The sequence below is a fragment of the Coptis chinensis genome, chromosome 9, assembly GCF_015680905.1.
Source record: "Coptis chinensis isolate HL-2020 chromosome 9, ASM1568090v1, whole genome shotgun sequence".
NCBI lineage: Eukaryota > Viridiplantae > Streptophyta > Magnoliopsida > Ranunculales > Ranunculaceae > Coptis > Coptis chinensis.
This window is the reverse complement of record NC_141464.1, coordinates 7,103,560-7,118,757: the sequence shown is the minus strand read 5'-3', so window position 1 is coordinate 7,118,757 and position 15,198 is coordinate 7,103,560. Positions and strand designations below refer to the sequence as shown.

At 37.1% G+C, this 15,198-nt stretch overlaps 1 protein-coding gene across 1 annotated transcript; it reads left to right on the top strand.

The window, feature by feature from the left end:
* The first annotated feature begins 13,159 nt into the window (after window positions 1–13,159).
* LOC147474612 (ribosome production factor 2 homolog) lies at window positions 13,160–15,183 on the top strand. The gene is made up of 6 exons (XM_086584927.1): window positions 13,160–13,339; window positions 13,418–13,618; window positions 13,950–14,195; window positions 14,275–14,517; window positions 14,635–14,700; window positions 14,851–15,183. The coding sequence occupies exons 1-6, from the start codon at window positions 13,271–13,273 to the stop codon at window positions 14,968–14,970; spliced, it is 945 nt and encodes a 314-aa protein (XP_086441053.1). The 5' UTR covers window positions 13,160–13,270; the 3' UTR covers window positions 14,971–15,183.
* Window positions 15,184–15,198: the final 15 nt, after the last annotated feature.

Below are 15,198 nucleotides of genomic sequence, written 5' to 3'. Positions count from 1 at the left end.
TCGCATTACTCAACGCAATATGATGCCCTTAAATCCCATTCTAATTGTGGAAATCTTTGATGTATGGGGCATCGACTTCATGGGTCCATTTCCAAATTCTCATGGCTTCCTATACATACTTGTAGCAGTTGACTATGTGTCAAAATGGATTGAGGCATTGACATGTCGTGTTAAACGATCATAAAAGCGGTCGTTTTGTTTGTAAAAGAAAATATTTTCTTTTCGATTTGGTGTTCCAAAAGCTATAATTAGTGACGGGGAAAACATTTCGCAATAAATTTTTGAATCATTAGTAAAGAAATATGGAGTCACGCACAAAGTGGCAACTCCATATCATCCTCAAACCGATTGGTCAAGTAGAAGTCTCTAATCGAGAAATAAAATCCATTTTGGAAAAAGCTCATCCATCTAGGAAAGACGGTCTCTACGATTATCGATGCCTTGTGGGCATACAAAACAGACTTTTAAGACACTTATAGGGATGTCTCCGTATCGCCTCGTTTTTGGAAAACCTTGTCATCTGCGGTTGAACTTGAGCACCGTGCTCTATGGGCCATCAAAAGCCTCAATTATAACACTAACGTGGCGGTTAAAAGAGAAAATTGCGGTTAAATGAGCTTGAGGAAATTCGAGTTGATGCCTATGATCTCTCGAAATCCTATAAAGCCAACATGAAAAGAGTGCATGACAAGAACATATTGCGAAAAGAGTTCAAAGTCGGTCAAAAAGTTTTGATGTACAACTCAAGATTACACATCTTTCCGGAAAATTAAAAACTTCGATGGTCCGGTCCTTTCACCGCTCTCTCATGTTGTCACTCCTTATGGGGCTATCTCAGAAAAACGTAAATGATGGTAGCGAATTTCAAGTAAATGGCCAAATACCTTTAAACATTATCATGAGTTCGCGATGTCGAAGAGACTCTTCTCATGATCCAAATTTCTACCGCATGACTAATAGATTCGCTGGTGTACTTCTTTCCATGTATTTAAACAGGAAAAGTATGCCATTAGGGTAGTCGGGCCCTCTTCTATTTTCTTTTCTAACAATCCCTAGAGTGTGTGGTTGCAAGCGCCAGAACCTTAGTCCACAAAAACTCTACTTCAGAACTGAGTATAAATGTCTTCTGATAATCGAGCAAACGTGCCTCCAGGAAAACAATGGGTACCAAAAAATTCAACTCCTTCTTTCTCCTCCATTTTCTATTCTCTTCCTCGCGAACTCCAACTCATCATTTGGTCCAAATCTCACCCATCTCGAATTGGTAATGGTCGTAGTACTTTTGCTCGAAAGCGTCGAGCGAAAAGGATGGGGTGGTGTATGAACTGTCAAACTCCTTTATGTCCAGGTCTCGATCTTTTATCCGAGATGAGCCGGCATAAGGTATATTATTGTCTGACACCAGCTCAACAGGATAAACTTCGTCGTCGTCCCGTTGCTCCCACAGGTTGGGATTCGTCTTGAGGATCTGACGTTAAAAGACTCACATTCGTCTTGAGGATCTGACGTTAAAAGACTCACATTTGTCTTGAGGATATGACGTTAAAAGACTCACATTCTTCTTGAGGATCTGACGTTAAAAGACTCAACATGTATATACTCGTTTTGTTTTATTAGCACCCAGCATGGTGCCCAAAGAGAGTCGTGATATGCACCATCGGACATTTCCTAGTTCAGATGCGGGCAATGGATTCCACCGAAGCCAACCCGTTCAGTTTTCTATGTGATTGTTTCGTATGGCTGAGGCTATACCATATGTACTAAACGTAATATCATTATTAGACCACTGCACATTGGTCAAGGATGGTACCGTCCTAAATCCTAGGCCCCCAAAACATAAAGGATAAGCCACAGTCTGGCTGGATTGGGTTTGCCCAGAGCCGACATGAAAGTTGCCTGAGTTAAGCTGTTGTGATGTGTTGTTTTATTTGGATTTCCGGTGATGTTGACACGTTATTCTCGACTTGTACATTTGTACATAAAAGTATAAATAAATAAAAACCAACAAAAAAAAATGATGTTTGAATGTGATTTTTCATATTCTAGTGGATGACATTTTTAATACTGATCGTTTCGATATCTCATCCGTTCAATTTGGAGTTGAAACGAATCGAATTTCCACGTTTGAAATTTCAGAACATTTCGGGACATAAGAGGAATTTCTGTAATTCATTTGTACTTGGGCCAAAATTTTGACCCGACCCAAAAACCAAAGATCCGGGTACAAAGCCCACGCGCGGGGCACCAACGCGTCCACCCCCCACACTTCTTCTTCCTCAAAAATCGGATCTTGGTCCCCCAATAATCCACTCAGCGCATACCAAATAGATGAATTCACCAGCGCGCTGGCCAAACTCCACCTCCTCTTGCTATTTGCACCATCAAAACTTAATTTACACCGCGCTATGGCAGCTTGAAGAAGAATTACAGTTGAGAGAAATTTCACAAATCTCTATAATTCCGGGATGTTTCACCCATTTTTCGATGAGGAAATTGCTAGTAGAGAGTGGGAATATCTATTGCATCGAATCCCAAATTTCAATATTCGAAGAATTGGTGTTGAAATTTTATAACAATGGAGGTTTCGGGTGATGAATTTTGGATTACGGCGGATGGGATGGAACGTGAACTCACACCGAGTTGATTTGAATACCGTCGCGATTCGATTAACTCGATAGCCCGACCGTTGTTGTCGAGTATCCGACCACGAGGGATTTGATGTTTGACACGCTTCTCGAGGGGAGTACAACATCTCGAATCGCTGCGTGTACCAAAGATTCGCCGGGCGTAACCAATTAGCCGTCACTCAATGGTGCGCACCACGCCATTGAACTTCAAAGACGTCCGCGTGAACAAGACTTTCTTGCACCTCGTGGATCCTACAGAGAGGAAGCACACTTTCGTATGGTCCATTTCACGGGCCATATTCTTACGACCGCGTCAAATAGGTCAGCTCTTCTTGCTGTACTTGTTACTCAGCTTATGCTTAACTTAGGGTTCCAGTCTACTACTCCTTTCATTGAAACAAGGTCTTTCGAGAATTTTGGAATTTTTGAGACTTGTGTTTTAGACCATTGGGACCCAGTAGCTAGAGATGACATTGAGCATGATAACGTACCTCCTCCTCCTCCTCCTCCTCCTTCACCACCAGACTGTTTTAATGAAGATACCATGCGCCGAATCAATACTCCTATGGATGCCTTGAGGAACATGAATTCTAGTATGCGCAGGATGTTTCTTCGCGAGGAAGAGATGATTACTTCCCATAATGAATTCCAGCAAGAAATGAGAAATCGCCAAGGCCAATTCCAGAGAATGATGATGGCAAATCAGCAAAGAATTCCAAGATCGATTTGCTTACCTATAGGCCACATTCCGCACCCGGTCATTTCGGCTGAAGTTAAATCGTGGCGAAGACGTAAAACCGGGTTCATCTTCTCGCTAACCCGAGGATTCACGATAGTCGTTTATTTTCTTTGGTTTAGAAATGACTATGTCATTTATTTCCCTAATGCATTGCATTTTTATTTTTTTAGTGCTAAATTATTATATATCGGTTGATTTCTCATAATTTTGTATCTCCGCACGGTTTAAATGAGAAATTATTTATGTTATCACGAATATAGTACTTTCAAAAAATATGAGTTTGCTCCTTGATTCATTGGGCCTACTCTCAAAGCCCAACGGTCGAACCCAACGGATTGATCCAAACGGTCGGATGCCCAACGGTCGAAATCCAAATATATAAATACAAATCTCCTTTCCTCTTTCACTCATTCCCTTCTCTCAATCTTCACAACTTCTTCTTCACAAATTTTCAATTTCTTGACAATAATGAATAAACTAGAAGCGATGGGAAAAGGAGCAACGCTGAATGGGCTATCACATTAATCGTGATAACGGTGTTTATCATTATTCTCTTGTCACTCATGCATAACATGATCCAGAACATCTAGATCTATGTAACCGTCTTTTTTTTTTTTTTTTTTTTTTTTTTTGTATATTAGTATGGTGTGTTAAATAATTCTCACACATTTGTACGGGTTACGTATTAAATGGAGAAGTTCCGTATTAATTAGTTGTGTATATTAGTTGTCTTTTCCTCTCTATTATATATATATATATATAATAAAAATAAAATAAATATATATATATATATATATATATATATATATATATATAAATAAAAAAAGAAAAAATAATAATAATAATAATAAGTAAATAAATAAACAAACCATAACAAAGAAAGGTCATCCAAAACTCACCGAAATAATTAATTGATACACATAGTGTTCAGAGAAAATCGTGCACGCTACAAGATACACATAACACTTGTCACACATGCAGCTCGATTATTCTATCCATATTCTATTACCGAGTTATGATCATCATTTCTGAATTACGTGTAAGTTTAACTACCCCCAGAAAACTTTCCTCCGTATTTTCTAAACATTAAACCATCTCATTAATTGTATTTGGATATCTGACATGACAAAGACTTACTGTGGATCCCCTATGATGCTGTTCATAATCACATGGGTCATTAAATACACTTGGACTCCATATTGGTATAGCCTCATAGATTGCCTATAAATCTCTTCTTTTTAAGCCATTCTTATTCATACAATTTTCGCTATCCTTCCCTCAGTAATGGCTCAACCAATAAAAATAACGGCAAGAGAAAGACTACCTAAAAACTTTCGAAGAAGGCCGGTTTTCTCCTTATTTTGACACTGAAATCATATGTCGAGGATGGACGCTCTTCTATATCATTCAAAGAACTAGTTATTCCCGAAATTGGTTTTGATGTTCTACCAATTTAAGCGGATATGAAGATGGAAAATTCTACTTCAATGCCTATGGACAACGATTAGAATTGAATAAGGAAATGATCTCCGACATACTTCAAATCCCACTAAAAACCCAGGAGTCCCTTGTTCAGGAGTCATCATTCGATTCCGCAAAAAACTTTCTTTATGAGAGCTCACATATCTCATGGCGACGCGTCGAACATACACATAACATGGTTCTTCAACGCTCTTTGAAACAGAATCAACGTGTTGTGCTCCACTGGTTGGGACATAATGTGGTAGGTACATCACACCAATCTGAAGTCACAAAGCCTCAACTTCACCTACTTTGGATTTTGCAAACTCAAAGAGATGACTTTTGTCTGATCCAACACCTCTGGAACGTAATCACCAAGAAAACAAGAAGGTCAGCAGTTCTACCCACTTTGGTTACGCAGATTATGATGCGTTGGGGTTATCCAATAATATCTTCAGAGACACCCCTTCAAAGAGCATATATAAAGGTCCTTCAAACAAACTACTCCGTTGGTTTTTTGGACCCCGATACTCGATAGATGAAGCGAGAACACCTCAAGCTCAAATTCCACCATTTATTTGATGAAAATGCCATCTTCAATATTATTAATCCCATGGAAGGCATTAAACTTCTTCATCGGGGTTTGAGGGAACTACACGCTCGTCGAAATATCATCATCACAACTCTTCGAGGATTTCCAAGATCGTCAAGCAACGCATGATGTTGAAACAGAAGAGATCTTGGAAAATCATTCTAAATTCTTGCAAAATCATGCTCTCCTAATGGAAAATCAAACTGTACTCTCTGCGGACCAAGGGACATTCGGATGCAGCTTCGACCAACAAATAGATGACCTAAACATGCGGTGCAAAAAAATATGCATATCCTAGATCAATATCGAAATCCATGATATTACTAAGTCAATAAGTATATAATCATATATGTTATTACGTTTTTCCGTCGTACTATGTATTTTATCTTATCTTTTTGTTTTATTTTGTATGAAATGCTTAGTAGGATTGTCATCATTTCCGTTGTGACTAATATAATTTTAACATGTGCTTCTGAGGAGGGTCTATTTTCTTACATACTCATTTTTCCATTCAAATTACGATATCGTTACCCATTTCTTTACTTCATCCACCATGGCATCTTCATCAAACATTGCATCTTCATCATCCATGGTACCTCCCAAACTCATTCCCCGAGCAATCCTTTTAGTTTATGATGGATTCCAATGCCTATGGCCATCTCTTCCATGATTACATCACAAACATTGGGTGGTCTTCCCCTAATTCTTCAACCCCACCAAACTTATTCTCCAAGTTTGGCTGCATATACTTTTATGCTAATATGGATGACACACCAAAGATTCAACCATGCGCATGGTTTCTACTTAGACGGGTTCACAATCCGAAGTTGGTGACACACCTCATATCTTTTCTCGAACAACAACTTGCTCTATATTTGGACCTTCCATACCACGAACCCATTGCATCTTGGCGGTACATCTATCATAATTCTTACCGCTTCCTTTCAGTGGCAAAGTGCGTTTAGCGACTCTTATGGTGATGGTCTTGAGATCAAACGAAGGAGATGGCCATGTGCCATGGCGCTTAACATCACCATTCCATTAGCAAGCATGACCATGAACATGGGGACTACCATGTTATTTGTACTCTAAACATTATGGGAGATTGGCATTTTTCTCCGCCAATGAGGTCATGCCATACAGATTCATTGCACTAGCTTCGGGGTCATGCATTATTTAACATTTTAGGTTGTGTTATCTCGGCTGAAACGAGCTCGCGCACTTTTCGGGATCAATATATACTTTTACCGATCACCTTGCGGATCATGAAGACACATTTCCACGGTTTGCGGCCACTTTTCATGACCGGGTCAAGGTAGATTCCATGTGCCCAAACAACGTAATCATTTGCTCATTGAGGTTTCGTCAATGGAAGCGTCCTTTCGATACACCAAGCATGTTGATGTTACCCAAAGGACGAAAAAGATGAAGACTAATTTGAGGGAATCCGAGACAAAGAATGGGCGAAATTTGGCGGACTATTATCTATTGGCGCTGATGCTAAGGAAATGCATTTCCTTAAAGAGGACGCCTTGACCTTCACGCCCTCTTTGGATGGTAAACTTGAGTTTGCCATTGTACATATATCTAGCTAAACCTTCATTGGTGTGCTATGGTTTTTCATGTTTAGGATGCTATGGTTCATTATTTAGGTGTGCTATGTTTAGTGTGCTATTATGAACATTTTCTTGTTCTTTTCTGAATAATATATTATGATCTCCAACCTCTCTGTTCCAAAGAATCTAGCTCTAATTTTGCTCACGGTTCTCGTGTACTTTATCTCTTTAATTATTGATCCTTCGAGGACTAAGCATCATTACGTTTTGGGGTGCTTTAAACCTCAGAGCAAAAATTAGGCATCTTGTAGCCTATATATAGTTTTTATTTTCATATTAATAATTGTACTTAGTGACAAAGTCTTGTTTCCTTTTCAATGATGAAAATTGTCTAGAAATCTCACATTAGTATCCTAATTAGGATTTGTTTTTAAGAAACTTTAGATAATATGTATGCAATAGTTTATACATCTTTTCATGAATATTCATGTTGAGTATCATTGATTGTACATAGCAGTAAGTTTCTGGAACCAACGGTTAGTTACTTAAACTATAAATCGTGTGAGAATCTAACCAAAAGCCTTGATATGAGTGATTTGTGTGTGATGACCACGGAGGAGTAGTTTTTCCGATTAGAGGAAATTACGATCTACTTACTTGATCACCACCCAACCCTAAAGCGAGAATTTAGGTCTTCTTTGGATCGACATAGCTAAAAATTCTTACATTTACAAATTTTACCGCTAGTCACTCTCTTGAACCGTTCATCAAACCTTTCACTTTCACCCAAAATTCCTTACCCATTTATTAAACCAAATAAAAGAACCTACCTAAGTGATGAGTATGAAAATAGGATGAAATGTGGAAAGAATAAAGAGAAAGACTTGTCCCAAATATAAGTCGACTACTTGCTTGAAAAAGGAAAATAGAATCATGTTCTTAAGCCTTATATATATATATATATATATATATATATATATATATATATATATATATATATATATATATATATATATATATAATCCTTAGTATCCGAGGCTTAAGAACAAGGTTGGAAAAACTTCGGTTAGAAGAAGGAAAGGAAAGAAGGATTTCTCTAGTGTAAATATATGAAGACCCTATTCTCTCATACTCAGAAATTTTGATTATCCATTTCCATTTTCTTGTACACTATCACCTAAGCCCCACAATACCTAATAAAGACCTCTAGCTCAATTAGGGTAGGGTGGTGTGATAATAAGTAGTAGACGTGATTGATCAACATCGGCTCCTCTCACCGTCATTGAGATGTAAGGAAACGCGTGTGCCCACCGCGACAATCGGAGTTAACAAAACCTGAGTGGAAAAATTTTTGAGTGAATATGTGTTTCAACACATACCTGTGAGAACCCATTTAGGTATGCTCTCCAAGGATCCAGAAACAACCCTGCTAGTATATTTCAATGAAAAGTTCACTGCATGAATAATCATATGTAGATGTTTTAATTATTGAATACATATTAACTTGAGTTTCAAAGAAATAAATCCTCATTCCCTGCTAAGGAGATGTATGGATATCTGAGATTAAGTTAGGAAACAAGTTTTTGTCACTGAGTCGTTGTAGTATAATTGAAGTTTATGAGTATCTTTTCTGGAAAACTCTCACGAGGCTATAACTTCGTCCACTAGGGAATTCCTAGTGGTTTAAGGCCTTGTTGCATATGGTCAATGCAATCGCGATTCTGCTAAAACGAGAATTAGTTTAGGACTACACATTTTGGCCACTTATCTAATTTAGTGTCTCTTCTTTACTTGAGGACAAGCAAAGTGCTTCTTTTTTGGGGGTAGTGTGATAAGCACCCAAAAGTGTATTATGAAACCCCATTGAGACATATAAATTTGGTTCATTATGTGTTTAATAATCATGAAATAAATATGTTTTCATACTTTTGCGGTATTTGCGATAAAAACATGGAAATACTTGGTTAAACCTCGCAATAAAGCACGAGGAACGTATATATGAATTCTCCCAAATCCACGTTAGAAGCATCAAACTTCCAAAGCTCGTTACCTCTCGAATCGGGGACTCGAATCGACAAGAGAGCTGCTTTCGCACAATCGTATGATGAACTCTACGCGATAGGGGAAGTTGTAAAAGCGCCCAAAATACCGGATCGCCATCGATCGCACATGGACCCACTATGCGGGGCCACAATATTGGATGAGTCATCAATCATGCAGCATGTCAAGACAAAGATAACAAATTATTGGTGCAAAGTTGACACCTTGCATGTAATAAATTAGATTAGGTGTTAATAGTGAAAAAAAGGCAAGGTGTCGCTTTGTTTTAATGTGGTAGATAAAAATGAATCAATGTGGTTTGATAATTCACGTGGGAGGAAATGAGATTTCTCTCAAATGAAGAAGAAATTAGACAAATGTGGGGACACTCCATTTACTCCATTGACTTATTTTCCTCACATGACATTATTTTAGTTTCTTAGTGAAAAGGAGAAGTTAGTTTTTTAGTTATTATTGAAAAAGCTTGTAATAGTTTTAATGGAGGAACACTTGTTCTTCTAGAAAATAATAGAAGTGAGTTTGGTTGTTGATATTTTCTTCTCTCTCTTTCTCTTTTGTGTTTTTTTTCTTAGTTCATAAGTCCTTGTCTCAAGGATCATGAGCTAACTTCCCTTTTGGAGAGTTAATCTAACTCATGTGAGGGTAAACCAATTGTTGTTGGTTTGGTAGGTTTAGGAAGAACAACTAACTCTACATCCTACCCTAAAATGGTAGTTGGTGTAGAGTTTAGTTAGGAATCAAGCAATGAGCTTAGAGATAAGTCATTGTTTGGTTTCAATTGCTAGCATGTATGAGCTCTTTAGTGAGCCATGCATGCTAGGGATCAAATCTATTTTTCCGTTAGGGACTTGTCTATGAGTCTAGGAAGAATCAAAACCTATTTAAAATCAACACTAATGATAGTTTCACATGAGGAGGATTAACTCTCCAACTTCTCTTTCAAATTTCCATTTCGGTATTAAGTGCATGTTTTCATTGTTAATGTTTTTATTAATGTTTGTGTAGGAAGGAAAAATCTAACATTTATATTATATCCTTACTCCTTAATTTCCCTTTATTGTAACATCTAATTTTTAGTTGTTCTAAGCTTTAGGTTAGTTCGAATCCTTATTCAAACTCTACGAAACGAAGATCGTGAGTAAGGAATCTTGATTGCTTTTACATTAATTTAGAGAGTTCAAAACTCTAAGTAGTGTTCTCCAAGCATATATCAACATAGGATTGATAATTTTATTCACAACCAATAGAAATGGCATTTAGAGATTGGCTATAAACACCCCACGGTATAGAAGAACATATTGGAGTTTTAAACAAGCAAATTGAGGGAGATGACATTACTTGTTCTACTATAAACACCTCTAAGTTGTCGAATGGCTTCAACTTCAACTAGAAGTTGAGAATTTGCATAGGAAATCAGAAGCAACTTCCACAGTTAGATGCCACATCTTATTCATACCGCTTCTATTGCCTTCAGTTCTTGGAAAATGACTGAGATCATTCCTCCAGAACCTATGTAAGCTAGGCATTACATGCCCATAATAATTCCTTAGTACCCCCCCTCCATAGCCCACACTATGTGAGTTTACAAAACCATCAATGTTTTTATGCTGACACCACATAAAATGAACGGATGCAATAGCATCTTTTGAAGGAGGAAACCATGTGTTGCTCACCGATCTATTATATAAACCACGATTATCACTAAAATCATTCTTCGTCACCGGTTGAAGGCGATAAAGAAAACATGTGCACTCAACATTTGATATCCTAACCGATGTGATCAAGTCTAGAGTCGGACCCAAAACGGTGCTATTGCCATACCAAACTTGTACATATCGAGTAAAAGGAATATGAATAAACCATAAGCTTAGGCGGTAGGGACAGAGAGAAAGAGAGAGAGAGAGCGAGTGAGTTAAGTTTTGGTTAAAATGATAACTTATAATGAAAGCGAATGAGTACATATTTCTAAGCAAGATTGATATCATAGATTAGTAAATGAGACTAGCGGATTGATATCATAGATTATCACCGAACTCTGACAGAGTTCAAAATTCTGATAGAGTTCACCGAATATGCTACTTCACCGAACTCTGACAGAGTTCAAAACTCTGACAGAATACGGTATAAAGAATACGATAGAGTTCAAAACTCTGACAGAGTTCAAAACTCTGACAGAATACGGCATGAAGAATACGACAGAGTTCAAAGCTCTGACAGAGTTCAAAACTCTGCCAGAATACGACATGAAGAATACGACAGAGTTCAAAACTCTGACAGAGTTCACCGAACTCTGACAGAGTTCAAAACTCTAATAGAATACGGCATGAAGAATACGACAGAGTTCAAAGCTCTGACAGAGTTCAAAGAACTCTAACAGAGTTCAAAACTCTGACAGAATACGGCATGAAGAATATGACAGAGTTGAAAGCTCTGACAGAGTTCAAAACTCGGCTGAATCACGACTGAAGAATACGACGAGTTCACGAACTCGACGAGTTCAAAAAATCCGGCGTATCACGGCATGAAGAATACGACAGAGTCGAAAGCTCGACAGAGTTCACCTAACTCGGCGTATCTGACAAAGTTTACTTCAATACGTAAACTTGTTTACTTCCAAGTTTCGCATTTTAAACAACAATATAAACAATTTCATACCCAATTCATACTTGTTTACTTGTCTAAGTTCATAAACAGTTGAATCAAAGCGTTTTAAACTTGTTTACTTGTCTAAGTTCATACCCAATTTCGCGTTTTAAAACAACAATATAAACAACATCCAAGAATAAAGTTTACTAGGTTAATTCATACCCAATTTCGCGTTTTAAACAACAATATAAACAACATCCAAGAATAAAGTTTACTAGGTTTATTTCAAACTTCCAAGCTAATTAAATAACAATCAAACGCGTGGAAAAATACCTTAATCCGTAATTGGTTCAAATAGAATAAATCAAGAGAGAGAGAGAGAGAGAGAGAGAGAGAGAGAGAGAGAGAGAGAGAGAGAGAGAGAGAGAGAGAGAGAGAGAGAGAGAGAGAGAGAGAGAGAGAGAGAGAGAGAGAGAGAGAGAGAGAGAGAGAGAGAGAGAGAGAGAGAGAGAGAGAGAGAGAGACCGCAAAATATTGAAATATCGGTTTTATCAGTGGTTTAGATCTTCAGATCTTGAGGGCGAGATCGGACGGTTCAAGAGAAGAGTGAGATAAGAGTGTCACTATAAGAGTGGCACCCTAGACAAACCGTTTAAACATTATCACAAAAATTTATTCAAATCCGAAACTTGTAACCCCATCGAATGTAGCAGGCAACAAATTAAGAATTGTGGGCCTTTCATTTTCAAGATTTTTAATATTATATTTGGTAAGTTTAAAAAGTTTTGTTTTTTTGTGATAACGTTTATAATAGTTAGGAGATCAATATTTTTAAAAAATAGCGTAATCTAAAACTTATAAGAGCATTCCTAATATAGGTATACAAATGACTTTGATTGGAAATAACAACTTGTCACCGTTATGAGCCAAAAACAATAGCCCAATACAAAGATTACTATGGAGGTAACTTATAAGATTGATATTTTTTCGATTTCTACATTCAAACAGAATAAAACATTCTGTCCGAATTTTAACGTCATATTTGCATTGGGTAACTCGCAGTAGCTTCTCACCAAAAACGGTAATTAGGGGAAAATAATCCTATATGGAGATAGAATATATATTGACATTTAAATGAAACAAAAATTTGGTATTTATCAGTAGTACGAAATATATTGACAGTGGTATGCAAACACCCCCAAACAAGGCCGAAAGTTTTGAGATTTGAAGATATTTCGAATCCTTCCAAAACCGATATATATAAAAAAAATCGAAAAATCGGATCGATATATCATTTTTACCTATTTTGGTGATAATATTCAAAAAAATCGAAAAATCGGGATATATTAGAAATATAGCCGATATATATCGGTCAACAGTCAACAAAATGGGTCAAAAGTCAAACTGTCTAACCAAGTCAAACGATATATATCGGTTTAAAATTAATTTAATTTTCGAAGCCGATATTTCAAATGTTTCGAAGTCGCTAAGTTGAAAAAACGATAAATACTGTTGAAAAATCGATTTTTCAACCGATATTTTCGTCCCTGCCCCCAAACAAAACCTAATTAACGGCAGCAAAAGTGTCGATCAGCAGCGCCTCTCTTCTTCCCTCTTTTCCCCGAACAAAACAAACAAACCAAAAAATATGTTAGAAATCAAAACACCCAAAAATGGCAAAGCTAAACGCGAGCTAGATAAACGTGCCCCAAAACTAGTACATATTTATAAATATTTTGTTTTACAATATTCTTACATATATCTTTTTTAATTTATATAATATTTTTATGTGTAGGTTGAGAATGGGAAGAAAACATTAATACTTGCAGCAAAGACAAGTAATTTGTTGAATACAGTATTGACTGAGATTTTTCATCTTAAAAGAGGTAGCGCGATTAAATATTCCCGAAAGAATGATAATATTAGGCCTTTTGAAAATGGGGGCGAGACATCCTTGGAGTTTTTCTCCCAGAAAACTGATTGCAGTCTTTTTGTGGTAAGTGTTTATTTATTTATTTTTTAAAGTATATTAGTGGGTCTTGTATAGTTGCATTTGGATAATACGTGGATGTCAAGTTTAATAGTATATTCGTTAAGGAAGAAGCCAATGTTTATATCTCAGTGCCAAGTAGTTTTCTCTTTCTCACACGAGTGAAAACTGGAATTTCTCACTTATGGAATCAGATTGTGTAAATCAGTAATATGTATGTGTTTTAGTTAACTGATGCTTTTGTTGTGGACCTTCTTAGAGGTGCAGTGGTTCACTCCCTGTATGGTAGTTCGTTTGAATAGGACTAATAAAGAGTTGGAATTGTTTGGTTTTGCAGTTCGGCTCTCACTCAAAGAAAAGGCCTGATAATCTTGTACTAGGGCGGACTTATGATCATCACGTTTATGACCTTGTCGAGGTCGGGGTGGAAAATTTTAGAAGCATGAACTCATATTCATACGACAAGAAGATAGCTCCGAAAGTGGGAACAAAACCTTTCTTTGCTTTCATCGGGGAAGGTTTTGAGAGCGTAGAAGAATTGAAACATTTAAAGGAGGTTCTGCTAGACTTGTTTAGAGGAGAGGTATGTATTAGTAGCATTCTTATCCCATTATTTTATTTGTCCTAAATGAAAATTTTAAAACCATGGATCTAATGTGCAGGTCATCGAGAATTTAAACCTTGCTGGAGTAGATCGCGTTTTTGTGTGTACAGCTGTTTCCTCTAAAAAAGTGTTTCTCACGCACTGTGCACTGCGACTGAAAAGATCTGGAACTGTTGTCCCAAGGATGGAGCTTGTAGAAGTTGGTCCGTCCATGGACTTAGTAATGCGGAGGCATAGACTTCCTAATGATGGCCTGCGAAAGGAAGCAATGAAAACATCTTTAGAAAAGCCTAAGAAGAAGGTCCATCACTCAATTATTTATCTGCAAATTGCATTTTAATACAATTGGTCATATATCTCACCTTTCTCTTGTAATGTACTGTTATTCTTAAAAGTCTAGCCTCTTTGACTCTTGCAGGTGAAGAATGTTAGTAGCGATGTAATACAGGGCAAAGTTGGCAAGATTTACATACCAGACCAACAGGTTGAAATCTACCCTTCTTTTTTTCCATCTCTTTATATATGTTGCTTTAAGTGGCGTCTTAACTATATATAGATAAAAAAATGAAAAGAAGAAGAAACATCAAGTCTTGTCAGTTATGCCATAGTTTAAATTTGTTTCTCTGGTGCTTAGGTTGGTGGTATGGAACTATCCTACAATGCTAAGGGTTTGAAGAGAGAACGTCGTGAAGCTAAGATGAATAAAGAAACTACTTCAAATGAACCAAAGAAGCAGAAGGTGGATCAAGAGTGATTGTCGTTCAAATCGTTTTGTATTTGCTGATAATGGATAGTATTTCGTTAAGCGTACCTGTAATTTAATTCGGTGAAGATGGTTGTCTTCTCGTTTTACATCTGTTCTGTCTTTTGGTCCCCATACCAACTTTCTAGATCTCGATTTTGTGTCTGTAAGACTGTAAGCAAACTCAGATTCCAAAAGATATGAAGTCCAAGCAGTTTAATTGCCTTTTTTTTTTAAAAG

Coding starts and splice junctions, on each gene's coding strand:
- LOC147474612 (XM_086584927.1), top strand. CDS start 13,271: ATGTTAGAAATCAAAACACCCAAAAATGGCAAAGCTAAACGCGAGCTA. Junction 13,619..13,949: donor CTGATTGCAGTCTTTTTGTG/GTAAGTGTTTAT, acceptor TTGGTTTTGCAG/TTCGGCTCTCACTCAAAGAA. Junction 14,701..14,850: donor TTTACATACCAGACCAACAG/GTTGAAATCTAC, acceptor TCTGGTGCTTAG/GTTGGTGGTATGGAACTATC.